This window comes from Misgurnus anguillicaudatus, chromosome 21, assembly GCF_027580225.2.
Source record: "Misgurnus anguillicaudatus chromosome 21, ASM2758022v2, whole genome shotgun sequence".
Lineage (NCBI taxonomy): Eukaryota > Metazoa > Chordata > Actinopteri > Cypriniformes > Cobitidae > Misgurnus > Misgurnus anguillicaudatus.
The window spans coordinates 61,040,271-61,065,599 of NC_073357.2; the positions used below are offsets into that span (position 1 = coordinate 61,040,271).

At 38.9% G+C, this 25,329-nt stretch overlaps 1 protein-coding gene across 3 annotated transcripts in view; it reads left to right on the forward strand.

The window, feature by feature from the left end:
* The window catches only part of LOC129453284 (macrophage mannose receptor 1), a 218,648-nt gene that overhangs the window by 11,965 nt on the left and 181,354 nt on the right, over positions 1-25,329 (forward strand). For 2 of the 3 annotated variants that reach the window (XM_073859579.1, XM_073859580.1), the window contains exons 5-13: positions 6,559-6,716; positions 6,824-6,937; positions 7,641-7,756; positions 8,065-8,213; positions 8,313-8,509; positions 8,646-8,761; positions 8,880-8,967; positions 9,057-9,204; positions 12,579-12,617. In XM_073859579.1, coding sequence (XP_073715680.1) covers positions 6,559-6,716; positions 6,824-6,937; positions 7,641-7,756; positions 8,065-8,213; positions 8,313-8,509; positions 8,646-8,761; positions 8,880-8,967; positions 9,057-9,204; positions 12,579-12,617 — 1,125 coding nt within the window. Of the gene's footprint in view, positions 1-6,558; positions 6,717-6,823; positions 6,938-7,640; positions 7,757-8,064; positions 8,214-8,312; positions 8,510-8,645; positions 8,762-8,879; positions 8,968-9,056; positions 9,205-12,578; positions 12,618-25,099; positions 25,264-25,329 lie in introns of all 3 variants that reach the window. The other variant, XM_073859581.1, reaches the window with a different exon arrangement.

Genomic DNA, 25,329 nt, shown 5'->3' on the forward strand with positions numbered 1-25,329 from the left:
ATGCCTCAAGGAATCTAACATGACCACCTTCATGATTTTAGACTCAAGTTTGAAGTAGTTATAAGCGAAAATAGGCATTTTTCGAATTTCGTGACCACTAGGTGGCGCTGTGACGAAACGTTGCAGACACCCTCAGGTCATGACTGTAATGACATATACCAAGTTTCGTGTCGATACAATAAAGTTTTGCGAAGATACGGCCTTACGTCCGTTTTGGCGTGCTCGCCGCCTTGTATGTTGTCACGGTATACGAGAACGCATTGGTCTATCAAAAAGCTTTTGATAACTTTTTGTCTGGGGTGTCTCTAGATGCTATATACCAAAGGACATGCAAATCGGACGAACGCTCTAGGAGGAGTTCGAAAAAGTAGGTTTTACGGAAAATTCAAAATGGCGGAAAGATTTGCATGACACAAATGTCATCAATGTGTGCATTTGAATCATCATGAGCAAAGGATTCAGAGGAAACAAGAATTTAGTTTCTAGGACTCACGGGTCAGAAGTTATGAGCATGAACATAAGTGGATATTTGGACTGTTGGTGGCGCTAGAGGGTTTGAGTCAGACACACCAATGTTGCTATAGTAACTTCTGAGACTGTCCTCTACATGTGTGCCAAATTTCATAACTTTCCTACGTACGGTTCTATGGGCTGCCATTGACTTCAATGGCGGAAGAGGAAACATAATAATAATAATAATAATAATAATAATAATAATAAGAAAACTAACAATAACAATAGGGTTCTACGCCCCTTCGGGGCTTGACCCCTAATAATAATAAGAAAACTAACAATAACAATAGGGTTCTACGCCCCTTCGGGGCTTGACCCCTAATAATAATAATAAGAAAACTAACAATAACAATAGGGTTCTACGCCCCTTCGGGGCTTGACCCCTAATAAGAAAACTAACAATAACAATAGGGTTCTACGCCCCTTCGGGGCTTGACCCCTAAATATAGCTGCAAGCAGCAATGCCGGGGTCAAGCCAAAAAGGGCACAAAAGGATGTAAAATTGAGATTGGATAAGCAGATTGAAGACCCTTAGCCTGACTACGTCAGACTTCGTACTTCCGCTAAATTTCATTACGCTTCTGTACTCAGTCTGAGATACCTCCCATTCAAACCGTTTTCCTCCGGTCTCAAAACGTCCGTCCAATCAACGAACAGAGGGCGGGCTGAGAGCCGTGACGTAGACGCTAAACGCCGAATCACGGTTGTAGTTTGTTGTGGACATGGAGATACAGTAAGCTATTTGCTCTGTTGTGGAGAACCGGCACTTGCCAACTTAAACCCAAACAAGAAAAGTGTTTGTTAAACATTTGAATGGAGATTATGTTGTTGCCCTACTCTCGACAAGTTTTTGGAAAAGTTTAATTTATCAACTTTACCGATCGTCAGCGAGAAACTGTGTGCAGCACAGCTTGACGTGCACAACGATCGAGAAATCATGGAATGGAATTATAGTGTTCACAGTTAATGGTGGAGGACGCGTGGGCAAGCATTCTTTGGTGACATTCCTGATTAACCAGAAAATAAGGTAGGAAGATTTAATTTACATATGGTTATGGTTGTCTGGTGGAAGAGTTTAAGAGGAGAGAGGGGCGTTCCTCCCGTTAGACGTGAGTGGAAAGCCACCGTAAGGATAGTGTTCAACTAATAGCTCTGGCACGATTTACTTAACATAATCTGCAAAAGTCGTTCATAGCCATGTTAACTCTGGTATTTCGCTCGATGGGTTTACGATTTACTTAACATAATCTGCAAAAGTCGTTCAAAGCCATGTTAACTCTGGTATTTCGCTCGATGGGTTTATACGTGTATTTTACAGCAGAGATTCGATGCGGCTGATCCGGCGCATAAAGCACATCATATCCAAATGTTATGTGTGATTGGCTTACGTTTAGACCAATGATTTTAAACTTCAGACAAGCCCCTCCCACGAGAAGGAAAACGATTGTCAATTATGCCCAGCCAGACTCTGTCTATGAAGCGAAGCAAAATAGCAGAGGATGGTATTACCAGGCTAGAAGACCCTAGGTAAACCTAAAGATTTCAGATGAAAAAAACAAAAAAGTTATCCACAAAAATAATCTATGTTCTTGTCTATTGCAATCGCCCTTCTGTTATTGACAATCATGGAACATTAGAGCACTGAAGGACATGTGAGTGGTGTTTGCAGTGGCAAAACATGGGTCACATCATGTTACAACAAGTTTAATTAGTCAAAAGAGAAAATCCCTGTGTCTCAACGATTTTCTGATGCAGAGATATAGCTTTTGCAAAAACGGTTGATAAGGTATTTTCAATGGTTGCTAGGGAGTGAATTGGCAACCACCAGTGATTATAGTACAAGACATAAAAGGAATAATCCATGATGAGTCGTGGTTTTAGATGTGTTGTTGCAGTAGTTTTAGCCAAAAATACCATATTCTATCTCAAAACCAGTAGGTGGGGCAATGACAAAATTGTGCATGTAACATCAGGTCATGATTGTGTTACATGTAGCTAGTTTTATGATTATACACTTTAGTTTAGTGAAGAAACAGTTGTATGACCATAAGGCTGGCTTGATATCAAAGGTTTTGTTCAATTATAAGGCCATCTAGTGGTGCAAGCATACATTTTTGTTTGTGTGGCCTCAGACTGTGGTCGTACATCAGCGTATCAAATCTGGTGAAAAAATCTCTTTTCGTTGCGAAGTTATAACCATTTATGTGTAAAAAATACAAAATTTAAAAGGTAATTTTTCGTTTTTTGCATTTTTCGGTCATTTCTGATGAAAATTTTAATATAACGCCAATAGAACTTTTTGTTCAGAAGGTAAGGTTAGTTTCTTCCTATGGTGTTTTTGAGTCGATCAGAATTACGGTCGCAGAGATATTCGCGCGTGTTTTTTAAGCGCTATTTTGCCGCACAGGGTTAACCGTAAGGCGAATCCTGGCATGTTTGGTATCGTTGGACACGGCAACTATTCAAAACTCCAAGGAAACAAGTCCCTTGTAAATATGATGATCATAGCCAAAGTTATAGGCCTATAAAACATTCGTCTGGCCACTAGGTGGCGCTGCAACGAAACTGTGCATGCTCCCTCAGTTCCTGACTGGCATCTCAAGTACCAAGATTTGTGTCAATAGGCCTAAGTTTGGAGAAGATACAGCCTAAAATCTGTTTTTTTGCGCTCTATGTAAAATTTGTTGACGCGCTATACGACAACGGATTGGTTTATCGAAATTCTTTTAATAACTTTTTGCCTTGAGTGTCTCTAGATGCTGCATACCAATTTTCGTGGAAATCGGGGAAAAGCTCTAGGACGAGTTCGCAAAAGTAGGTTTTACGAATAATTCAAAATGGCGAAAAAATTTCATGACGGAAAATGATGTCATAGGGTCCAATCGAATCGTCTTGAGCCAAGGAATCAGAAGAAGCAAGAATTTTGTTTCTAGGGCTTACAGATCAGAAGTTATAAGCAAAAACATAAGTCCAACTTTGGACTGTTGGTGGCGCTAGTGGGTTAGACATAGAGACTCCAAATTTGCTGTGTGGACACATTGGAGTGTCCTTTATCAGTATGCCAAATTTCATAACTTTCCTACGTACGGTTCTATGGGCTGCCATAGACCGCAATGGCGGAAGAAGAATAACTAATAATAATAATTATTATTATTATAAAAAGAAAACTAACGGATACAATAGGGGTCTTCGCCCCTTCGGGGCTTGACCCCTAATAATAATAATAATAATAATAATAATAAGAAAACTAACAATAACAATAGGGTTCTACGCCCCTTCGGGGCTTGACCCCTAATAATAAGAAAACTAACAATAACAATAGGGTTCTACGCCCCTTCGGGGCTTGACCCCTAATAATAATAATAATAAGAAAACTAACAATAACAATAGGGTTCTACGCCCCTTCGGGGCTTGACCCCTAAATATAGCTGCAAGCAGCGATACCGGGGTCAAGCCAAACATGGCAAAAAATGATTCATACGTGATGACTGTCATGATTTAAGATCTAAGTTTGCATTAGTTTTATGAAAAAAATAGCAATTTTTTCGTATCTTGAGACCACTAGGTGGCGCTGTGCCGAAACAATAGATGGTGCCTCAGGTCATGACTGTGATGACACATACCAAATTAAGTGTAAATACGATAAACCGATACGGAGATATAGCCTTAAATGACTTGACCACTAGGGGGCACTGACCAAACAATAAATTGTAACTCAGGCCTTGATTGTGATGACACCCACCAAATTTGGTGTAAATACGATAAAGAGATGCAGAGATATAGCTTCAAATCTCTTGACCACTAGGGGGCACCGAAAAGTTTACAAGTCCTCCCAGACCATGTTGCTGATGAACCATACCAAGTTTCATAACAATACGCAATTGCGTTTCTGAAATACTTGAACTTAAAGAAAAAATTCAAAATGGCCGACACACAAAATGGCCGACCAAAAACCATTTGGTATCGTTTGACTCGGCATGCCTCAAGAAATCTAACAAGACCAGTCTCATAATTTTACATTCAAGTTTGCAGTAGTTATAAGCAAAAATAGACATTTTTCATATCTCCTGACCAGTAGGGGGCAGTGTGACGAAATGTTGCATGCACCCTCAGGTCATCACTGTTATGACATATACCAAGTCTCATATTAATACACAAAAGTTTTGCGAAGATACAGGCTCAAACACATTTTGGCGTGCTCGCCCTCGCATTCTTTGATGCGTTATACGACAACGGATAGGTCTACCGAAAAGCTTTTGATAACTTTTTGTCTAGAGTGTCTCTAGATGATGCATAACAAAAATCAAGCCAATCACACAAGCGCTCTAAGAGGAGTTTGAAAAAGTAGGTGTTCAATATAATTCAAAATGGCCGACAGGAAGTAGGTTTGACTCAGACATATTTGGTACAGTCGGACTCAGCATGAGCCAAGGAATCAATAGAGTGTTGTCTAATGTCTGTGTGGCAATTTAATCAAATGATATAAAGATTTTAAACAATTTATTTACATATCCTGACCACTAGGTGGCCCTGTCCTAAAGATTTATAGTTGCGCTCAGAACATGTCACTGATGAACCATGCCAAATTTCGTAGCGATACGCCATTCTGTTTGTGAAATACTGAACTTAATGAGAAAATTCAAAATGGCCGACACCCAAAATGGCTGACCGAAAACCGTTTGGTATCGTTTGACTCGGCATGCCTCAAGGAATCTAACAAGACCACCTTCGTGATTTTAGACTCAAGTTTGAAGTAGTTATAAGCAAAAATAGGCATTTTTCGAATCTCGTGACCACTAGGTGGCGCTGTGACGAAACGTTGCAGGCACCCTCAAGTCATGACTGTAATGACATATACCAAGTTTCGTGTCGATACACCAAAGTGTTGCGAAGATACGGCCTCACGTCTGTTTTGGCGTGCTCGCCGCCATATATTTTGTCAATTTATATGAGAACGCATTGGTCTATCAAAAAGCTTTTGATAACTTTTTGTCTTGGGTGTCTCTAGATGCTACATACCAAAGGACATGCAAATCGGACAAACGGTCTAGGAGGAGTTCGAAAAAGTAGGTTTTACGAAAAATTCAAAATGGCGGAAAGATTTGCATGACACAAATGACATCAATGTGTGCATTTGAATCATCATGAGCCAAGGATGCAGAGGAAACAAGAATTTAGTTTCTAGGACTCACGGGTCAGAAGTTATGAGCATGAACATAAGTGGATTTTTGGACTGTTGGTGGCGCTAGAGGGTTTGAGTCAGACACACCAATGTTGCTATAGTAACTTCTGAGACTGTCCTCTACATGTGTGCCAAATTTCATAACTTTCCTATGTACGGTTCTATGGGCTGCCATTGACTTTTGGGTGGAAGAACGAGGAAGATAAATAATAATAAGAAAACTAACAGAAACAATAGGTGTCTACGCCACTTCGTGGCTTGACCCCTAATAACATGGGTTGGCAAACAATATTGTTGTAGAATAATATAATCTTCTGGCATTAAAAAAATCCTCTGCCTTGTACGACACGCTCTTTGATCTCTGATGTACCCTCCTCCTATCAGCAACAACTGCAGCCATTCATGTGCAAAATGGTTTAAGACATGCTGTTAAATAATGGCGTAATACCAGTAACATTACACGCGCAAACCTTAGTAAATTGCGTTGCATAAATAATCTCCAACCATAAATTTTGCGTCTTACAGGGGAAACTGCATATGCAATTAGATCAGTGGCAAAAATAACTAAACCTCACCTTTTCAGCGCTAACGACGGACCGCGTGTTTTCAGTTAATCCAGACAGGCATTATTTAACGGAAAAATGATGGTTTACGCTGGTGCATGCTGTTAGTATATCTGGCCCTTAGTGTGTTCCACAGCTTTCCCATTTATTTCGGTTTGTTTGTAAATAGCTCTTGCCAGGTCCAATATGACCTATGACCTTAATGATAAAGCACGTAATATGGCGCCTGTAATGAGATCGTTTTGGAAACTTACGATAAAAGCAGTTGGTACAAAATTGAGTGTTGTTGTTGTTGTGTAGTGTCGACTGATGAGCTCTGGATTGGTCTTAATGATCAAAGGATTCAGAATCAGTTTGAGTGGTCAGATAGATCACACGTCACCTTCACTAAATGGTTTGTTGGAGAACCTTCACCCATCACAAATCGAATGGAGGATTGTGTTCTCATCAAAGGAAAGGTGGGTAGTTTTTATTTACTTTTTGCTTCTTGTTCTCACTACAGTTTCTTTTTGATTGTTTTATGGTCATAATTTTTCATTAGTGATGCTTACCATTTGTGTAATAGGAGGGAAAGTGGTCAGATCATCTGTGTGAGTCAACTCATGGTTACATCTGTAAGAAGAAAGCTTCCACTAAACCTGAAGGATCTCCAGAGGTCATCAGTCCTGGATGTCCAGCTGTGAGTCTGAATAATAAAGATACACTAATGCAATGAACACAATAAACGCACTGACAAATTACAAATCAACCCCCCCCCCCCAAAAAAAAACATGAAATAGTTTTTGTAAAATCAATTCTATGACCAAGTGGTTCTCAAACTTTTTTGGCATGCGCCCTCCCAAACCCCAGTTTTAAAACTGCAAGCAAAGTGCAGCTGTTACAATACTTTATATTTAGGCCCAATCCCATTTCTCTGTCTTACCCCTTCCCCCTACCCCTTAATTTTGCATGTTCACGTGAGAGTAAGGACCAATTGGGATAGCCCTTTCGCTCTCGTGAACGTGCAAAACTAAGGGGGAAGGGGTAAGACAGAGAAATGGGATTACTGTATAACTATCTTATTTAATTTATATCTACTGTATATCATGCTTCAACCAAACTGCATATTTTAATAAACAGAACCACCTCTAAACAAACATACTGAAAGCTGCTGAGACTGCTCACCATGTTTTACTCTAAATATAATAGCTTCATATTAATGTGTTGTGTTATTATGTTTATGTAATAGTGAATTGCATTTTTTACTGAGCAGAATCTGGGGGGATGCCCCCTAGCCCCCCATAACCGCCAGACATGTCCTTCTGTATTAAGTGTTGTGTAAATATAAAGATGTAAATTATATTTAAAGGACATTTGGTGATAGTGAGAATGTCTTTTCACAGGGTTGGTTTAGGTTTGGCTATTACTGTTATAATGTTGCCATGGAAACAAAAACATTCGATGATGCCAAACTGACGTGTGAGCAGGCCGCAGCTAACCTGGTTGATGTTGGCAGCAGGTGATGTACATGACATTAAGTGAACATTGTGGAGATTTGATTTTTTTTTTCAAGTTGCCTTGAACAAAGAAGTTTGACATTTGTAGACAATTTGAAGCGAGTTAAAATGTTCATTTAGTAGTTCATTGAATCAAAACAGTTATCAGTAGTCTGTCAAGAGAAAATAATGCCATTCTCATAACTGTAATATGGAATATTATATTCTACATTTGTGGTTTTTGAGTAAAATACATATTAGTTTAGGCAGGATAACTAAATTACAAAATTACAGTGAAATGAATAATACAATGTGGTATCTTTGCTATTAGAAATGAGAGCGCATTTCTCATCAGTTTGGTTGGTCTTCGACCTGAGAAATATTTCTGGATTGGTTTGTCTAATACTCATCAGACTGAGCAATTCCAGTGGATCAATGGTGCTAAAGTCAAGTTTACACACTTTAATGTAGGCATGCCAGGTATGTTGATGAGTTTCATTGTGTTCGGTCTTTGTGACATCAATCAAAGTCAAATCTACAAGAATTTAACTTCTCACGTCTTTGTATTTTCACACTCAGATAAGCACAAAGGTTGTGTAGCAATGTTAACAGGAACTTCAGCAGGATTATGGGATGTACTGGCCTGCAACACTAAACAGAAATACATCTGTAAGAAAATGGCAGAAGGAGTCACTACAACCCGAGAGCCTCCGACCACACGACCTCCCAGCTGCCCGGATAATTGGATTAAAAAAGACCCAGACAATTGTGTTAAGGTAAATGTGAAGACACACGATTCTCCTGAAACACTGAGTGTCTGTAACAGCTCGAATCAGAAGCATTATCAATGTCTTTATGTTGATGAGAGGGAAAATGTGCACTTAAAGTTTTCATATTGTATGTATTTCTTAGATCTACAGAAATAAGAAGGAGAAGAAGAAGACTTGGTTTGAAGCGCGTGACTTCTGTCGAGCTATTGGTGGTGATTTAGCGAGCTTTCATTCAAAAAATGAAATTAATTTGTTACCGTAAGTACTCACAACTGCTCAAGTTATCAAACTCTTACCCATTTTATAATTAAATATTTACCTTTGAACCCTTATGCTTCATCTTTCTTCTCAAAACAATAATCACTGTCATTTTAAGCACACTGTATTCAAGCACAGAAGATGCGTGGATCGGCTTAAATTCATTGGACAGTAAATCTGGTTTTGTGTGGTCAGATCAAACTCCTGTGAGTGATTTCTCATTACTCTCTGTCTATTTGTGTTAAGGTTTTCCTTCTAATATTATCTTACATTTTGTATCATGTTTCTGTTTTAGTTGGATTATGAGAACTGGCGCACCTATCGACCAAACTACAAAAATAATCATGAATACTGTGTAGACAGTGGACCCTTTTGGTATGGATACATTTGGGAAGATCGTGATTGTGATGTTTATAATGACTGGATCTGTCAGATTCCTATAGGTACACATACAGATATATGCACATACGTGTGACCCTGCTGTGAAATCCAGTCTGGAGGCTCATAATCTAAAGATAAGATGGGGAGCATCAATACTTGATTTAACATTGATTTCAATCTTTGGAATGACCAGAAGATACTGAAGTGAATATTGAAGATATCACGATTATATTTTTACAGAGTGTTCTTTACATTATAGAGGATGATTTTATGTATAAAACAGTAAATCACTAAACGATGCCTTTAGCTGGTTTTTCACGAGCAGGGTCACATGTATGGAGTGAGATATGTTTCTTTATTACATGCGATAAATTAAATGATCTGAGAGAAATAAAACTACCTGAAAGAAAAAGCCATCACACCGACAGCAAAGAAGCATTTCACGAGAAAAAAAAGAATATTTGGGAGAAAAAGTTTTCATACCAATAGCAAAAAATTATAATATTTGAGACTAAAAAAAGTTTTGAGAGAAAGTATAGAATGATAGAACATAAAAAATATAAATTGGAAATGTTTTAAATTATTTCTGAGAAAAAAAAATTTCTCTAAAAAAAAAGTGTTTCTATCAAAACGCTTTTCTTCGCTCTCGATGCATTTTCTTGCTCTCGTGTCAGGATTTTGCTTTCTCTGTGAAAATTGCGCCATGGGCGGGGCCACGCTCCCACCGGCCAGTCGGGAAAGCACCGTCCTGTCTCGGGAATCGAACTGAATCACCACACCGCTGTTCGGTTCACCTAGATAGATGCCGTCTCTGCTTTTAGTTGAGCACGGACAGTCTAATGTTTGAGTAAGATGATGACACACATCTCGATGGATAGCTGGCTGAGCAAGTTCACAGCACTGAAGTAGGGCTGTCCTCGACTAAGGATTTACATATTCGAATCAGAATTGTCGAATCTTTTCATAGTCGACCGATAGTTGAATCATCTATGTGTGTTTGTGCATGGGTTGGGAGGGGGTCAGACCAGGTACAAATTAATAACTTTTATTTTCTTTCACAAGCAGCACACATCAACAAGTTTCTGATAAAGTGACCTAAACTGTCTTTCAAGTGATGAACGAAGACAAAACTGACGATGCATTTATATATTTTTAAGGTAAAATGTAAGGCAACATTTGTTTAATTATTCCTCATAACATTTTAAAGCCACAATCTACAGAACATCACACACAAAAAAACATTTTGATAACTAAACCTAAAAATATAACAAAGGTGATCCTGCCTTGGAAACCTCGGCTAATTCAGTGTTTTTATTTAATTTGGAGATTAAGCGCGTCAAAGCAGTCATGACCAAAAAAAAAAACGACAAATGAGAAATGACAAATACTTTGTGATTGTTACTGGAAATTATAAAAACTATAAGCTTTATATACAATTCATAAAAACACTGAAATTAATGATTTTATAGACACTACGCGTTATTATTTAGCACAGAAATACCTGCTTGCATGCTTTCACTTTGATCATCTCCATTCACTTAAGATACAGAAACAACTGATGATATTATTTATTTCAGGAATCTCTTTTCTATCATTTGATATCATCATCATATCATCATCAGTCGTGTCAGCCATAAATACAGATATTTTGCAGATATTTTCCGTTTTTATCACCGAAATTTAAAGAAACGGCTTACCTGTTTTGTAGTTTAACTTTTGACAAGATAACCACAATGTTTTAAATACATTTTAAAAACTTTTACCCGTCAAAAACATCCGTTTTTTAATGTTTTAGTTTGATGAACTCCTAAATATGAGACGAAGAGCACCTAGCACGTTCGGCTAAATTGCATGCGCAAGCATGGCAAGCACGCAATAGCGCAACATCGATACAACGAAAAGCAATCCAAAATGTACAGACTTAAATTAGATCAGAATTTACGTTTATAATAAATACATTTTTTTTTTATAAAATAAGGTCAGAAGTAACAAAGTGCAGAACAAATATGTGCAAAATGCCTCAAGTGCACGAAAACAAAACACAAGCCAAATAGATACATCAGATAACCCAAAGTGATTATAAATAAAATAAAATAAAGAAATTATTAAAAGAATGAAAGTATAGTCAGAATTGCCAGCTTTTTCTTTTAAATGTTTATTAACATAGAAACCTCTAATGGACGTGTAGCCCCGTCACAGGGGTTGCTGTATTTATTAACGCATTTTAAAAATATTTATTGAAAGCTGATACTTCACATATTATTTGCAGAATTATAATAATATGTTGTATATTAATATATTGGGAGAAAGCTGTTATATGTGAAATCAGATTTGTGCACAGTGCACCCAAATATGGCCAAAATTAAAGGATCCTCATTTCATAACACATCTGCGACGATTCAACTGTGAGATTGGTAGTCAAATCAGGCTTCTCCTATCGATGCATCGAATCTTCGACTATTCGGGGTCACCCCTATTTCGTATTGATTTTGAGTTCATGTAAATAAAACACTAGATGTGTTGTCCTTATAAGAAAGATATCTCAATTTAACACATTCGTTTTAAGAGTGTATGTAAAATACGGGACAAATCGCGTCCCGTATTGATTTGATACGCGTCATTTTGCCTGTAAATACGGGACGATTCCGTGTTTCTTGGACGGGTGGCATTGCCACCTTCCATGCACACTAACGTTGGTTGAAAGTTGTACAGGAGGTTGTATATGATGAACAAGCAGTTACTCTTCAGGTGCTTTGAGGCTAGCAAGTGCAAAGGTAGAAACTAGATCACTCACTAAGTTAAGGAGTGAATCAAAACATTCATTTGGCATTTGCAAGTTTACCTAGCATGATGGCTAATTAGCGATTAGCAAGCTAATAATATAATACACATTCATTCATGAATAAGAGTACCATTTCATTTTTTAATGTTTAATCTTCAGTGCTGTGAACTTGCTCAGCCAGCTATCCATCGAGTTGTGTGTCATCATCTTACTCAAACATTAGAGACAACTAAAAGCAGAGACGGCATCTATCTAGGTGAACCGAACAACGGTGTAATGATTCGGTTCCCAAGACAAGACGATGACACAATTTTCACAGAGAAAGCAAAATCCTGACACGAGAGCAAGAAATTGCATCGAGAGCAAAGAAAAGCGTTTTGATAGAAACACTTTTTTTAAGAGAAAATGTTTTCACATTAATAGCAAAAAACATATACTTGAGAGATTTTTTTTCTCAGAAATAATAAAAAAAATCAAATTTATATTTTTTTTGTTCTATCATGAGAAAATACTTTCTCTCAAAACATTTCTCTGAACGTAATACTTTTAAACAGCTAGTATCAAGGCTATTTTAAGAAGTCAATCTTTTTTAACAATTCTATTGTTTTATTAAAGTTTCTATGGTACTTATTTTGTGTTTTGTTCTTTTAACAGGCATAACTCCAAAATCCCCTCCGACATCAGTCATTCAAGGTAAAGATGTAAACGTGTATCATCTGTCTTGTTGCTCTACTACTTTAGATCTGTAAGTCTCTGTAGTAATATTTCTGTTTTTATATGTGTCTGTGACATATAATGTTGTGATTGATTTATCTTAGAAATAATCATTTTTCTAACAAATAGACAATCTACCAGACACAATCTCACATAAACAACCGGTTGATTGAGGAACCTAAATAAACTAGTAACTGTAGGTACATTTTCTAAAACAATGTGAAGTGGCAAAACTCTGGTTACAAAATGTTACAATACTGTTAACCTGACTCAAAAGAGCCCACTCCAATGTCTCTACGATGTTCTGATACAGATGTACAGGTCTTACTAAATGGTTGCTAGGGTACCTCTGTTTGGTTGCTAGGGAGTGTTTAGAGTTATCCTGTCAAAATTTGTTGCAGTGTTAAGTCTATGGCATTTTCGCCCCATTGTTTGTCTATGGGAAAATTCGGTCACCTCTTACACCCGACGGGTACAAGTTACACCCAAATGTGAGGTATGTTTAACATAGCCTAACACGCTCTTCAAATGTACTTACCGACATGTTTCTACGAAATCCTTGCTTAAACGTACGAGCCGTCAAAGTTTGCCACAATGTTATTCGGGTGATTTTTCATCCCCTGTGGGAACATCATGCAGCCGATTGCTTAGAAAATTCATAGCACACCATTCTCAGCCCAGTCACACGAAATTACGTACCTATAGTCACATAATTTTTTGAGTCACGAATTTCCACGTTTTTTCGTGATCATGTCACGATTTCTGTTTGTGTGTCGTTGTCGAGTATTGGTTGCTCGGCTGTTTTGTCCTAGTTTCTTAGCATTTTTGCTTCGGTTTAGGGTTAGATTTACATAAAATGACATCCAAACCCAACTCTAACCCTAACGCCAGGTGACAATGGTTTAAAAATTAGAAAATATAAAAAATAAATCTGAAACAAACAGTATAAACCAATACTTAAAGTGACATCCTACACTGTAAAAAACAACCTATAGAATTTACTCAATAAAATTGTTGTAACAATTTGCACTCACTTTGTTTGAGTAAATTATATCCTATATATTTGAGTAAAGAGTACCTAAATTTAATTACTATGATAAACTAAAAAAAATTAGGTAAGGTCTACCTAATTTTTTCATAACTAATTATTTATAAAAAATTTATAACATTAACCCTATTGGTATTAAGCAACAGATCTATTAAATTATTATTAATAATGATTCGCTATTAAGAAACATTACATATTACTTATTCAGAGAGGGTTGAATAAGAAAATAGTCATACACAAGATTGCATAAATTGCTTTCTTGACCAAATAACATTCTGTAAACATTTAAAACGAATTAATGGAAGTACATGTATTTTAAGTGAAATACAACATATCATAGTTTTACATAAAGCTTCTTGAACATATTATTTCATAAAAAAATAAACCAAAGTCTTCATGAGATGTTAAAAAATAATTAAAAGCAAGATTCCTAAATACTGTTCTTCACGTTATCATTAGAAAATTAAAGAAGACAATAATATGAGAGGAAAAACTGATCTCATTTACCTCAGAAGACTAGCATGCTATATCGATACAAACAAACATTTCAACTTCATTTAAAACTTAAGTGCAAAAATACAACTTTATATTAGCTACATATAACTCACAGTACACGTGCATAAAACATTGAACACTAACAAGAACATACTTACATTCAATTTTAAGTGATTCAACTTCATATACAAGTTACATATATAACATATGAACTACGAAATACTTTTTTGAACAGACATTAAATTAAAAAGCCCATGGAAAGGCAACGTTAATGATAAATCCGTAAGTGATAATAATAATAATAAAATGGCTTCATAAATGGATCCCTTCTAAAACAAAACTCAATATATTAACAGATAAATGCAAGAAAACTTTTACAGTAATTATCTAGCAACGACAGCTTTACCGTTGGTTGTTTGTTTGTCTGCTCGACGGCCTCCCGTCATCATCGTACATCAACCGTCCGCTGCTCTCTCTCTCGTCACGTGGCTTGCTCAAGTTCAACCACTCATATTGAGCAGCTCCGCTGTTCACGAGATTCAGACATGTAAATAATAATAATGGAAGTTAATATTTTAATCATAAATATGGATTTTTATTCGTATTCGCAGGTGCAAGAACTGGGCAATATTTCAAAGCTAACCTGACTGACATTCTATCAATCTGTCACTCGATAACAGAGACAGAGAAGCACGCAAATGACTAAACTTCTGGTAGATTTTACCGTTAAACAACTTAACATTTCCATTCATGATGATATCAACAAGTTAAAAAAAACCTACCTGTCAACAAACCGCAGTTTTTCCAGGTTCACTGTGCAGGATAACTGGTAAGTTTCCACTTTTTAACTCTCCGTTTCCTTCCTCAGGTTGCTGCAACTGGACTTCAGGTAGGTATTCATTTCGCCAGTTTTCACACCGAGGTTGCTGATGATGGGCCACAGGTAGGTAATTATAGTAAGAATCATCTTCATCCTCGTCTTCTTCCGGGTCTGCTTCACATCTATTTACTGTTTTTTGTCTTTTCACTGGTCTCTTTGTCTTTTCTTCCATTTCAAGATCACTCTCCAATGGGAGATAATCACAAGGCATCAAGAGGTTACGGTGGAGAACGCGTGATCTTCCTTTACCCTGTTCTGGTTTCACTTCAAAAACCGGGCCTTTTCCTCCTATTTGACGCACCACTGTGTGTACACTATCTTCCCAATGGTTTCGCAGCTTCCCGGTTCCACCCCTAGGTGTCAAGTTCCTCACTAAGACGCGATCTCCAGGACATAACATAGAACCCCTCACTTTTTCATCATAGTTCCTCTTGTTTCTTCCTGCCACCTTCTTTGCCGTATTTCTGGTGATTTCCAATGCTTCCTGCATTTCTTGTCTCCATCTCTTTACATACTCTTTATAATCAGTAGTTCCGGTTTCTGATGTCAAACTGAACAATAGATCAACAGGTAATCTTGGGGACCTTCCAAACAGTAAGTAAAATGGTGAAAATCCTGTCACCTCACACTTTGTGCTGTTGTATGCAAAGATGAGTTTGTTGAGTGACTCTTTCCAATTAGTTTTCTGCTGTTCCGTCAACGTCTTCAGCATCTGAAGCAACGTTCGGTTGAAACGTTCAACTTGCCCATTCCCTTGGGGGTGATATGGCGTGGTCCTTGATCCAGCAACTCCACAACTTTTCTTCAACTGAGCAACCAGCTGGTTTTCGAACTCTCCTCCTTGGTCATGATGAATTCTTTCTGGGAACCCAAACTTCAGAGCGTAGTCATTAAACAACTTGTCAACAACAGTTTTAGCCGATTTTGAGGTAGTTGCATAGGCTTGTGCAAATCGTGTGAAATGGTCAACCACAATTAGAATATACTCATATCCTCCTTTACATTTATCCAAGTGTAAGAAGTCTATGGACACAAGCTCGAACGGGTGAGTAGTAACGATATTTTGGAGTGGTGCTCTGGCCTCCCTACATGGTTTCTTCTGTTTCAGGCAAACACAACTCTTGGTGACATAATGCTCAACATCATTTTGCATTTGTGGCCAATAGAACCTTTCTCTGATTAAAGACATTGTTCGATCAAGACCTTGATGACCCATGTTATCATGTAATGCTCTCAATACATGCTGCTTGTACCTTGCAGGTAAGACTAGCTGTGTCTGGGTATTCGTCTTTCTACGGAGGATGCCATCGTCTCCCAAGAAAAGTTTGTCCCAACTGCGCAATAAGCATTTACTTTGTGCACTCAAGGTCTTAAACAGATGCCCTGTTGGCTTTTCATTGGACAGTTTATACTGTAGAACAGGTCCAATGTGGTCATCATTTTGTTGTTCTTTTCTGATCTCCTCCACAGGTAATGGCTCGCATGCATGCTCAAACTCCATGGTGTCGTCAAGAGAAATCATTGCAGTCCAAGAGATGTTGTGTGGTGCTTCAACAGATTGAATGGTTGCTTCGACACAGTCAGATGGCACTTCTTCAGTGTATGTCTTTATTACGCTTTCAATGTTCAGTGGCATTCTGGATAGGGTATCTGCATCCACATTTTCTTTGCCAGGCCGGTACTTGATGTTAAAATGGAAATCTGCGAGTTCCGCCACCCATCTACATCCTGTCGCATTCAGCTTTGCACTAGTCAAGACATAAGTAAGTGGATTATTGTCACTATACACTGTGAAGGTTGGAGCATAGTACAGATAATCCTTGAATTTTTCAGTGACAGCCCACTTCAGGGCAAGGAACTCCAATTTCCCTGAGTGGAGGTGATACTTCTTTTCCGCGGCTGTCAGGGTTCGAGATCCATAAGCGATAACTCTAAGCTTTTCCGCTTGCTTTTGACATAGAACTGCCCCAAGACCCTGATTCGATGCGTCAGTATGAAGTATGAATGGCTGTGAGAAGTCCGGGAATGCAAGTACTGGTGGTTCAACTAGACAATCGATCAGTCCCTCCATTATCTCTTGGTGTTTGTCTGTCCACACAATCGGCCTGTGAGATGGCACTCCCCTTTTCTTTCCTTTAGCCTGTTGATTACATATCTCCTTGGAATTTTCCTTCTCTTTCTCTGTTTCCTTTAACAGGTCATACAGCGGACTCGCAATTCTGGAGAAATCCTTTATATATTGTCGATAGTAGCTCAACAGACCCATGACTGCTCTCAACTGTCCAACTGTGCTTGGTCTTTTATCTTTCAGACTTCTCACGGCAGCTGTATCAGCCGGGTCCATCTTACTCCCTTCCGCTGAGACAATCCTTCCAAGGTATCGCACCTCACGTTTAAATAGTTCGCATTTGCCAGGTTTTAGTTTGATTCCATACTGTCTCAATCTTTGCAGGACTTTCCTTACATCGTTCACATGATCTTCAAAGGTTTTACTGAACACTAACGTGTCATCCAGATAAGGAACACAGATGTTGTCTCTTAGCTCATCTAAACACTCCTCCATGCAGCGTTGGAAAGCTGAAGGAGCATTCATAAGGCCGAAAGGTATCCGAATCCACTCATATAAACCCCACGGTGTCACAAAGGCTGTTAATGGTCTACTCTCCTTGGCCATGAAGCCCTGATGATATGCTTTACCTTGGTCCAGCAGCGAAAACCAGGAGTTCCCCCCCAAACTGTCCATAATGTCTTGGACCCGGGGAATGGGCTGTCTATCAGGATGTGTTTTCCGGTTCAGCTCTCTGAAATCGATACACAAGCGTAAGCTGCCATCTTTTTTTTGGACACATACAACAGGTGAGGCATATGGTGAATTTGATTTCTGCACCCATCCTTGTGCAATGAGATCATGCAGGTAGTTTTTCATCTCTTGGTAGAGGGGTTTAGGCACTGACCGGTAAGTGCGGGCAACAGGATTTGTGTCTTTCAGTGAAATGGCAAGTTGTAGTTTCTCGATACAGCCTATGTCATTGTCAGATTGAGAAAATGAAGCTGCTTCTTCTTTTAACATTTGCTGAACTATTTGTCTTTCAGACTCACTGAGATGGCTCAAATTGACTGGCGGAACCCAGGCGACATCTGAAGTATTGCTGGTTCCATTGTTGGTTTGACTGACCATCACCGAAGTTAGACCAGGTCCCTCAAAAGTGGCAGTTGGATAAACAGCCTGTATGGGTTGCGCTGTACCTATAACCATCTTGCCTGCTAACAGTAAGTCATGATCGGTAGGTTTCTGAACGCTGACAACTATGTGCGTTGTATGTCGCCGCAAGGTTACTATTGTCTCACAGAACTCCAATCCCTCTGTCCACTGTGGATTCACGTCAGGCTCAAAAATGAGCACTGTGTCATGCTTTGGTCTGTATGTCTGTATTATACATTCCACTTGTACCGATGTATGTTTGGGCACATTAACATTTTCTTTTGTTGTTGTGACAGTATATTCACATGGTGTTTCAGCATGGATTTGTTTGATGAAGGCTTGAACTGTTCCGGCACTAGGACAGTCTGTTTTCTGAAATTCACTTGTGATTGGCTGCGTTATTCTCCCAGTGTTCACCAATTGCTCGATCACATTATATCCGACGATGGGATGACGAAGCTGACTTCCACTCATCACTAACACAGGTACTATAAGTTCTTCTGTTTCCACTTCATTTAAGGCCAAACCAAAACTTACTTCCATCCATCCAATATAAGGTATTTCCTGTCCGTTTGCCGCCACTAGCCGAAGTCCTTCAGGTGCATCAATTACCTCTGCCACATTTCTCAATCTGATGTTTGGCAAATGCTCACTCTTCCACTGTTCATCCACTATACAAACTTGAGATCCTGTATCCCACAACACATCAACTAGCAGCCCTTGAAGGTAACACGGCACTAAACACTGCTTTCCTACAAATGCAGCACATGTAGACTTGTCGGCTTTGCATGTCTTGCTGTGCATTGTAGAATTTGTGTGTACTCTTGCTGTCTGGTTACATTGTTTTACATGAACTGTCCAGTGTTTAGCTTGACATGTTTTTGAACAATACAATGTTTGTTTACAGGCAGCACATTGTTGCAGTCGAAAGTCTGAGCCTGTGATACCACACTGTGCACATCTTTGTGGGGACATTGCTGAATATCTGGTCACTCCTCGTCCCGCAGTCGTGACCCTGTCCCGTTTAACGACTGCTCTCTGTACATCATTGAGCCTCGTGCTCTACAACCAGCCACAAAATGGTCATTACTGCCACATCTATAACAGTGACTACAGTATACATCTAATCCGCTTTGCTGACATGCCAGACATTTTCTCACCCGAGTTGAGGGAGGATGATAGCGTTGTGCAGGGAGCCACTGTGGCTGCTGATATGCCCCCATTCTCCTGTCATATTGCTGCGCATAACGTTGAGGTGGGTACTGAGGCTGGGGTGGGTACTGAGGCTGAGGTGGTGGCATGTTGGTTGGTTCCCTTCCATTGGCAGAAAACTGCGTGGACATGATCTGAGGTTGTAGAATAGATTCTTTAATTTGAGACACCTCTGCACTGAGATCCTTCAACAGTGCCATGTCAGACCGCATTTCCTTTAACTCACTCAAAATGTCAGGTTCAACTTTCTCTGTGTTTTTGTGGCACTGTGTCTTTCCTTTCTTTTCAACAGCAACTTCATTAACCTGCACTGGAGTCACTTTGGTGTGTTGATATATCAGCTTCTTCTTGTTTTGCCGCTCGGTTTCATTTGCACAAGCAACATTGACTTTATCAAAAAGAATTTCATCACTCACATCAATGGTCGTCAAGTAAGGTTGCAGATCACTTCTGATACTGTCATTTTGTAAGCCAGTAAGAACAGTGTGGAGAAACATGCTCTGAACTAGGTTTGGGTCATATTTCAAACTGGATTCAGCTTCCTGGGATGCGAACAGGATCTTTTGCCTTAAATCAAGACACCGAACGAGGAAACTTTGTGGGGTCTCCTTACTATTCTGCACTTCGGAGGTAAGTTGTTTGTACAATTCAGTTGCGCCTCTTTCCTGATAATGTGCTCTCAGTATACGTCTCAGCACAGGAAGGGTTAAATTTGGTTTTCCTTCCAGGTAACTACGCAGCTGCATGCCCGGTGCGATTGCTCTTATTACTGCATCCACTATTTCAAGCTCTGATACTCCCCTGCTCAATCCATGTTCGATTTGATGCGCCAAACTTGAAAAGGTGAGTTTATCTTTTTGACCAGGTTCACCTATTTGTCCTGCTATTTTGAATTCTCTGTTCCAGGGTGGCATGACTGGTCTGTGTGTCATGAACTGCAGATCGGAGCTTGTGTCTGGCTGTACATTTGGACTTGGCACTGGGGAATAACTCTGTATAGTACTTATGTTCTGTTGTGTACCTGCGTGTTGTGGTGTGTGATTAGCTGCTCTCTGTTTTTGCATTATTAACTTTTGTAATGCTGATTGTAATGTGTCAATTTCTTTTTGCAGTTTTTCCTGTTCTGTGTTTTCTGCTACTGGATTTACATTCACACTTTTAGTGGTTGGTGCTGTCTGTCTTTCTGAATCACTACTTTCATTAACCCTCTGGACTTCACAGATTTTATCTTTAATACACAAAAGCTCTGCCATACCCTCATCTTCAAGCTCCTGTAATGCCTCTCTCTCAATGTGTCTCACAATTAAAGAAATAAAAAATGACCGGCTTTTGCTACTGACATGTTCACATTTAATTCCTAGGAATTCACACAGTCCGATTAAATGTTCTCGTGAGAGAGCATATACTGCTCCTATCACCTCAAGCTTCAGATCCTCTACTTGATCCATGAGTTACTCAGTCTGGGTGTGTGCAAAGTGAAAGAAGAAATGCCTTTAGCAGGCTGGAATCCTGCAGCGCTCCTGGTATTGAAAATAAACCTCAGATTGCTAGCACTTTCCTTCCTGGCTCGACACGGACACCTTCACTTCACTGGTCACCTGGGCTGAGTAGAAGACTGAATGGCACTGGAGAAGGACTGTCGTCACTGAAAGCCAACTCGCACTGCATTCAAATCCTCGCTGGGGCCTCCAAAATGTAGCACCCTGACCGCCTGGTTAGGGGAGATAAAGAGTCAATAAAAGACACAGGACACGGAGCTGCTGCAACATCATCTGAGTCTCTGTATTGTCTGACATTAATGCAAATATTTATGCATTCTCATATATCAATGAAAGATATATAACAACAGATTATCTGTTTAGAGAAAACACCATATACAGAAAGAAAACAGAATTACTCACATACAGCTTCTGAACAGGTACTCTTTCCACAAATTAATCAAATAATTTCAATAGAAACTTGAATTACAACAAACATTAATAATGCTATGTGCTGTATATGGCATATAATATTCACATATAGTACTTTGTCTCAACATTTTAAACATATGTACCATTTACCATAGCTCAAGAATTATAACATGTAAGCCAAACACACATATTACACACACAAACACATATTACACTTTCTCCTATGAACCAACAGATTACTTTTCTTAAAGCACTGTCATCTGTAACCTAACTGTTAAATTAGTTCTCAAACACCAATATGATATTAGTTTACATTGAGTTTCACATTTAAATATTCCGTTTTTCACATTTATATTACCATATGGTCTCTGAAATCAGTTTAACTTTCATCAGTGATACACGTGACACACACGCGGTTAACTTAAACGAACTTTTAGACACGTATATTTAAACAATTAATACACTTTACACAATGACACTTGCCATTTACCACAGCTTTTACGTATATAAAGTGTATTTAATTACAATTACTCATCTCATACCTGGTTAGGGGAGATAAAGAGTCAATAAAAGACACAGGACACGGAGCTGCTGCAACATCATCTGAGTCTCTGTATTGTCTGAGCAGCGCGCTCCCTCCCCCTACAGGTGAAAGTCCCCAGGCAAAAATAATCAAATGATCGATCATCAATAGGCTAGGGATACCAATCGCCAACATCACAAACAGTATGCATTAAGGACATTCAATTAATTTTCCAATGATAACAACATATTCTGATGACACTAATTATTATTAGTTTTATTGTCAGTTTTCCTTTGCATATTTTATTTATTTTTTTTATTTATTTTTTTAACCCACCACACTCCCGCCGAAATGATATGAAAAATGGTGACTCGAGTCCCGCCTGGATGTTGATTCATGCGCACTTTGCGGTGCTAAGGCCAATATTTTGGGGTATATGTTACTTATTTTTTTAGTATTGCAGTTATTACTGTTAAAAATTGGATAGTGAAGGTAGAATATACCCATTATTTTTTATTTTACTTGGTAGCTTATATACTTAATTAAATTATAACTAATTTTCATGGGTTAAATTTAACACCCTCCAGGGTAATTTTTTACAGTGTATTGCAAACACCAAATCTGGCCCTAAACCAAAGCGAAAATGCTAAGAAATTAGGACAAAACAGTTGAGTAACCAATACGTGACAATGACACATAAACAGAAATTTGTGATACGATCACGAAAAAACGTGGAAATTTGTGACAGTATCACGAAAAAGAATCAAAAAATTATGTGACTATAGGTACGTAATTTTGTGAGACTGGGTAGCCATTCCCCAATAAGCTGGTCGATTTGAGCCCTCATTCATGGGTCTACGACAAACTATATGGGATGGGTTACACGACAAAATTGTTCAGACATTTAAAGAAGAAAAAGAAATTATGGCTGGGGAATAACAATAATGACGCTTTGCATAAATGCAAGCACCACTAAAAAAATGTATGCAGTTCATATAAGCGTACATTTCCATGATCAAACATGTTAAAAGGAAAATACTGACAAACAGTAGCTGCAGTCCACACGGCAATTTTAAGTAAGATTCAATTCAATTCAATTTTATTTATATAGCGCTTTTCACAATAGTTAATTGTTTCAAAGCAGCTTTACATTTATAGAAACAGTGAAAAGCACAGAAAAGCGACAGATAGCACAACATAATACACGATAGCATAAGCAGTTAAATTCAACACATCCTCACCCCATGTCGTCAATATTTGACGACACTTGACCATTCGTCAATATGTGACGGGGAGGGTATACCTTTCGTGTCATTTTTTGACGAACTGGGGACTTCAATACTATTACGTCCGTTGCATTCTCTTTCCTATTTTCTTACCATTTTCGCGTCGGTTTAGGGTTAGATTTACATAATGACATCCCTACCCAAACCTAACTCTAACCCCAACGCCAGGTGACAACTGTTTAATTTCGCGTACACTGTTTAATTTTGCGTAATCTAACCCTAAACGGACGTAATAGTATTGAAGTCCCCAGTTCGTCAAAAAATGACGCGAAAGGTATACCCTCCCCGTCACATATTGACGAATGGTCAAGTGTCGTCAAATATTGACGACATGGGGTGAGGATGTGTTGTTAAATTTGCTGCGGCTATGACTCAACATTATAAGCGAGCGTAACATCTAGAAGAGGAAGCTAAGTTAAGCCCAAGAAGGCTGCCTCCCCGGGTTAAAAAAAACCCTAGGAGAAAAAAAAACGGGGCTTTTAGCCGAGGAAATAAAAAAAAGTCCTAGGAGGGAAAAACCCTTGGGAGATATAAACCCTTTGGAAGATTCCAATCCAAAGGGAGAGAATATTTTTAGTTCAAAGGGCACTAAGAACGACATATGGAATAAGTGATCATCACTTTAACAGAAGTTGAGATGGGTAATTAACCAGCTTCTGAAAACCAGTCAGTATTTGTTGTGACCACCTCACACCACACATGAGGTGACCTCACGTAGTGCAACACATCTCCTTCACATAGAGTTGATCTGGTTGCTAATTGTGTGAAATGTTGGTCTATTCCTCCTCAATGGCTGTGCAAAGCTGCTGGATATTGACAGGAACTGAAACACGCTCTCGTTTACACCGGTCCACAGCATCCAAAACATGCTCAGTGGTTGACATGTCCACTCAAGTCAGTACTGAGCATTTGCCCACTCAATTAGTTTACGATGATGAACTGAAGTCATGTCGAGACCCTGAAGATGAGCATGCAGATGAGCTTCTGACAGTTTCTGCAGAAATTCTTTGGTTATACAAACCGAATATTGCAGTAGCTGGTCTTAAGATGATTGGCCATGCAAAAATTTGAATTTTTCAGCTTTAAGGAATTGTGTACACGAGGCCGTGCATTATCATGCTGCAACATGGACATGGAGGTGATGGACATAAATGAATGGCACAACAATGGGTCTCTGGATCTTGTCATAGTATCTCTGTGCATTTAAAAAGGCATCAATAAAATGCACCTGTTTTCGTTGTCCATAACATACCCCTGCTCGTATCATAACCCAACAGCCACCATGGGCCACTCGATCCACAATGTTGACATCAGCAAACAGCGCACCCACACAACACCATACAGGCTGTCTGCCATCTGCCCTGTCCAGTAAAAAACAGAATTCATCCGTATAGAGAATACCTCTCCAATGTGCCAGACGCCATCAAATTTGACCAATTGCCCCCTTAAGATGGTTACAAAGACAAACTGCAGCCAGGTCGAGACCCCAACGAGGATGACTAGCATGCAGATGAGCTTCCTTCAAAGATTCTTTGGTTCTGTAAACCTATTGTTGCAGCAGCTTTCCGTGTGGCTGGTCTCAAGACAACCTTGGAGTTCCTGGGCTGGTGTGGTTATACGTGGTCTGTGGTTGTGATGTACTGCCAAATTCTTTGATACGCATTTGAAGATGGCTTATGGTAGAGAAATGAACATTCAATTTAGTCAGCATGCCAATTGCACGCTCCCTCAAAACATCTGAAATATAAAAGTTTTTATTCATGAATCATACAGTTGATTACTGTACCCTATAATGTCTTATAACTGAATAAGATACTTTATGTTGAACGAAGGATGTCTCGGAAATGTTTTGTAGCTATAGATCTCATAAATGAATTGTTTTTGTCATTTTTCCTCTCACTATAGAATATAACAAGACGTCTGATGGCTGGATTCAGTACAATGGCAGTCAGTATTTTATTAATCTTGATCTGCACCCTATGGAAGACGCTCGTGCCTTCTGTAAGAAGAATCACGCTGATCTTGTTGTCATTACTGGTCAGGCTGAGAGACGTTTTTTATTTAAACAGGTAGGTTAAATGATCAGGTTGGTCTAAATCTCAGTCAGTGTATGTGAATTGTGCCACATAAACATA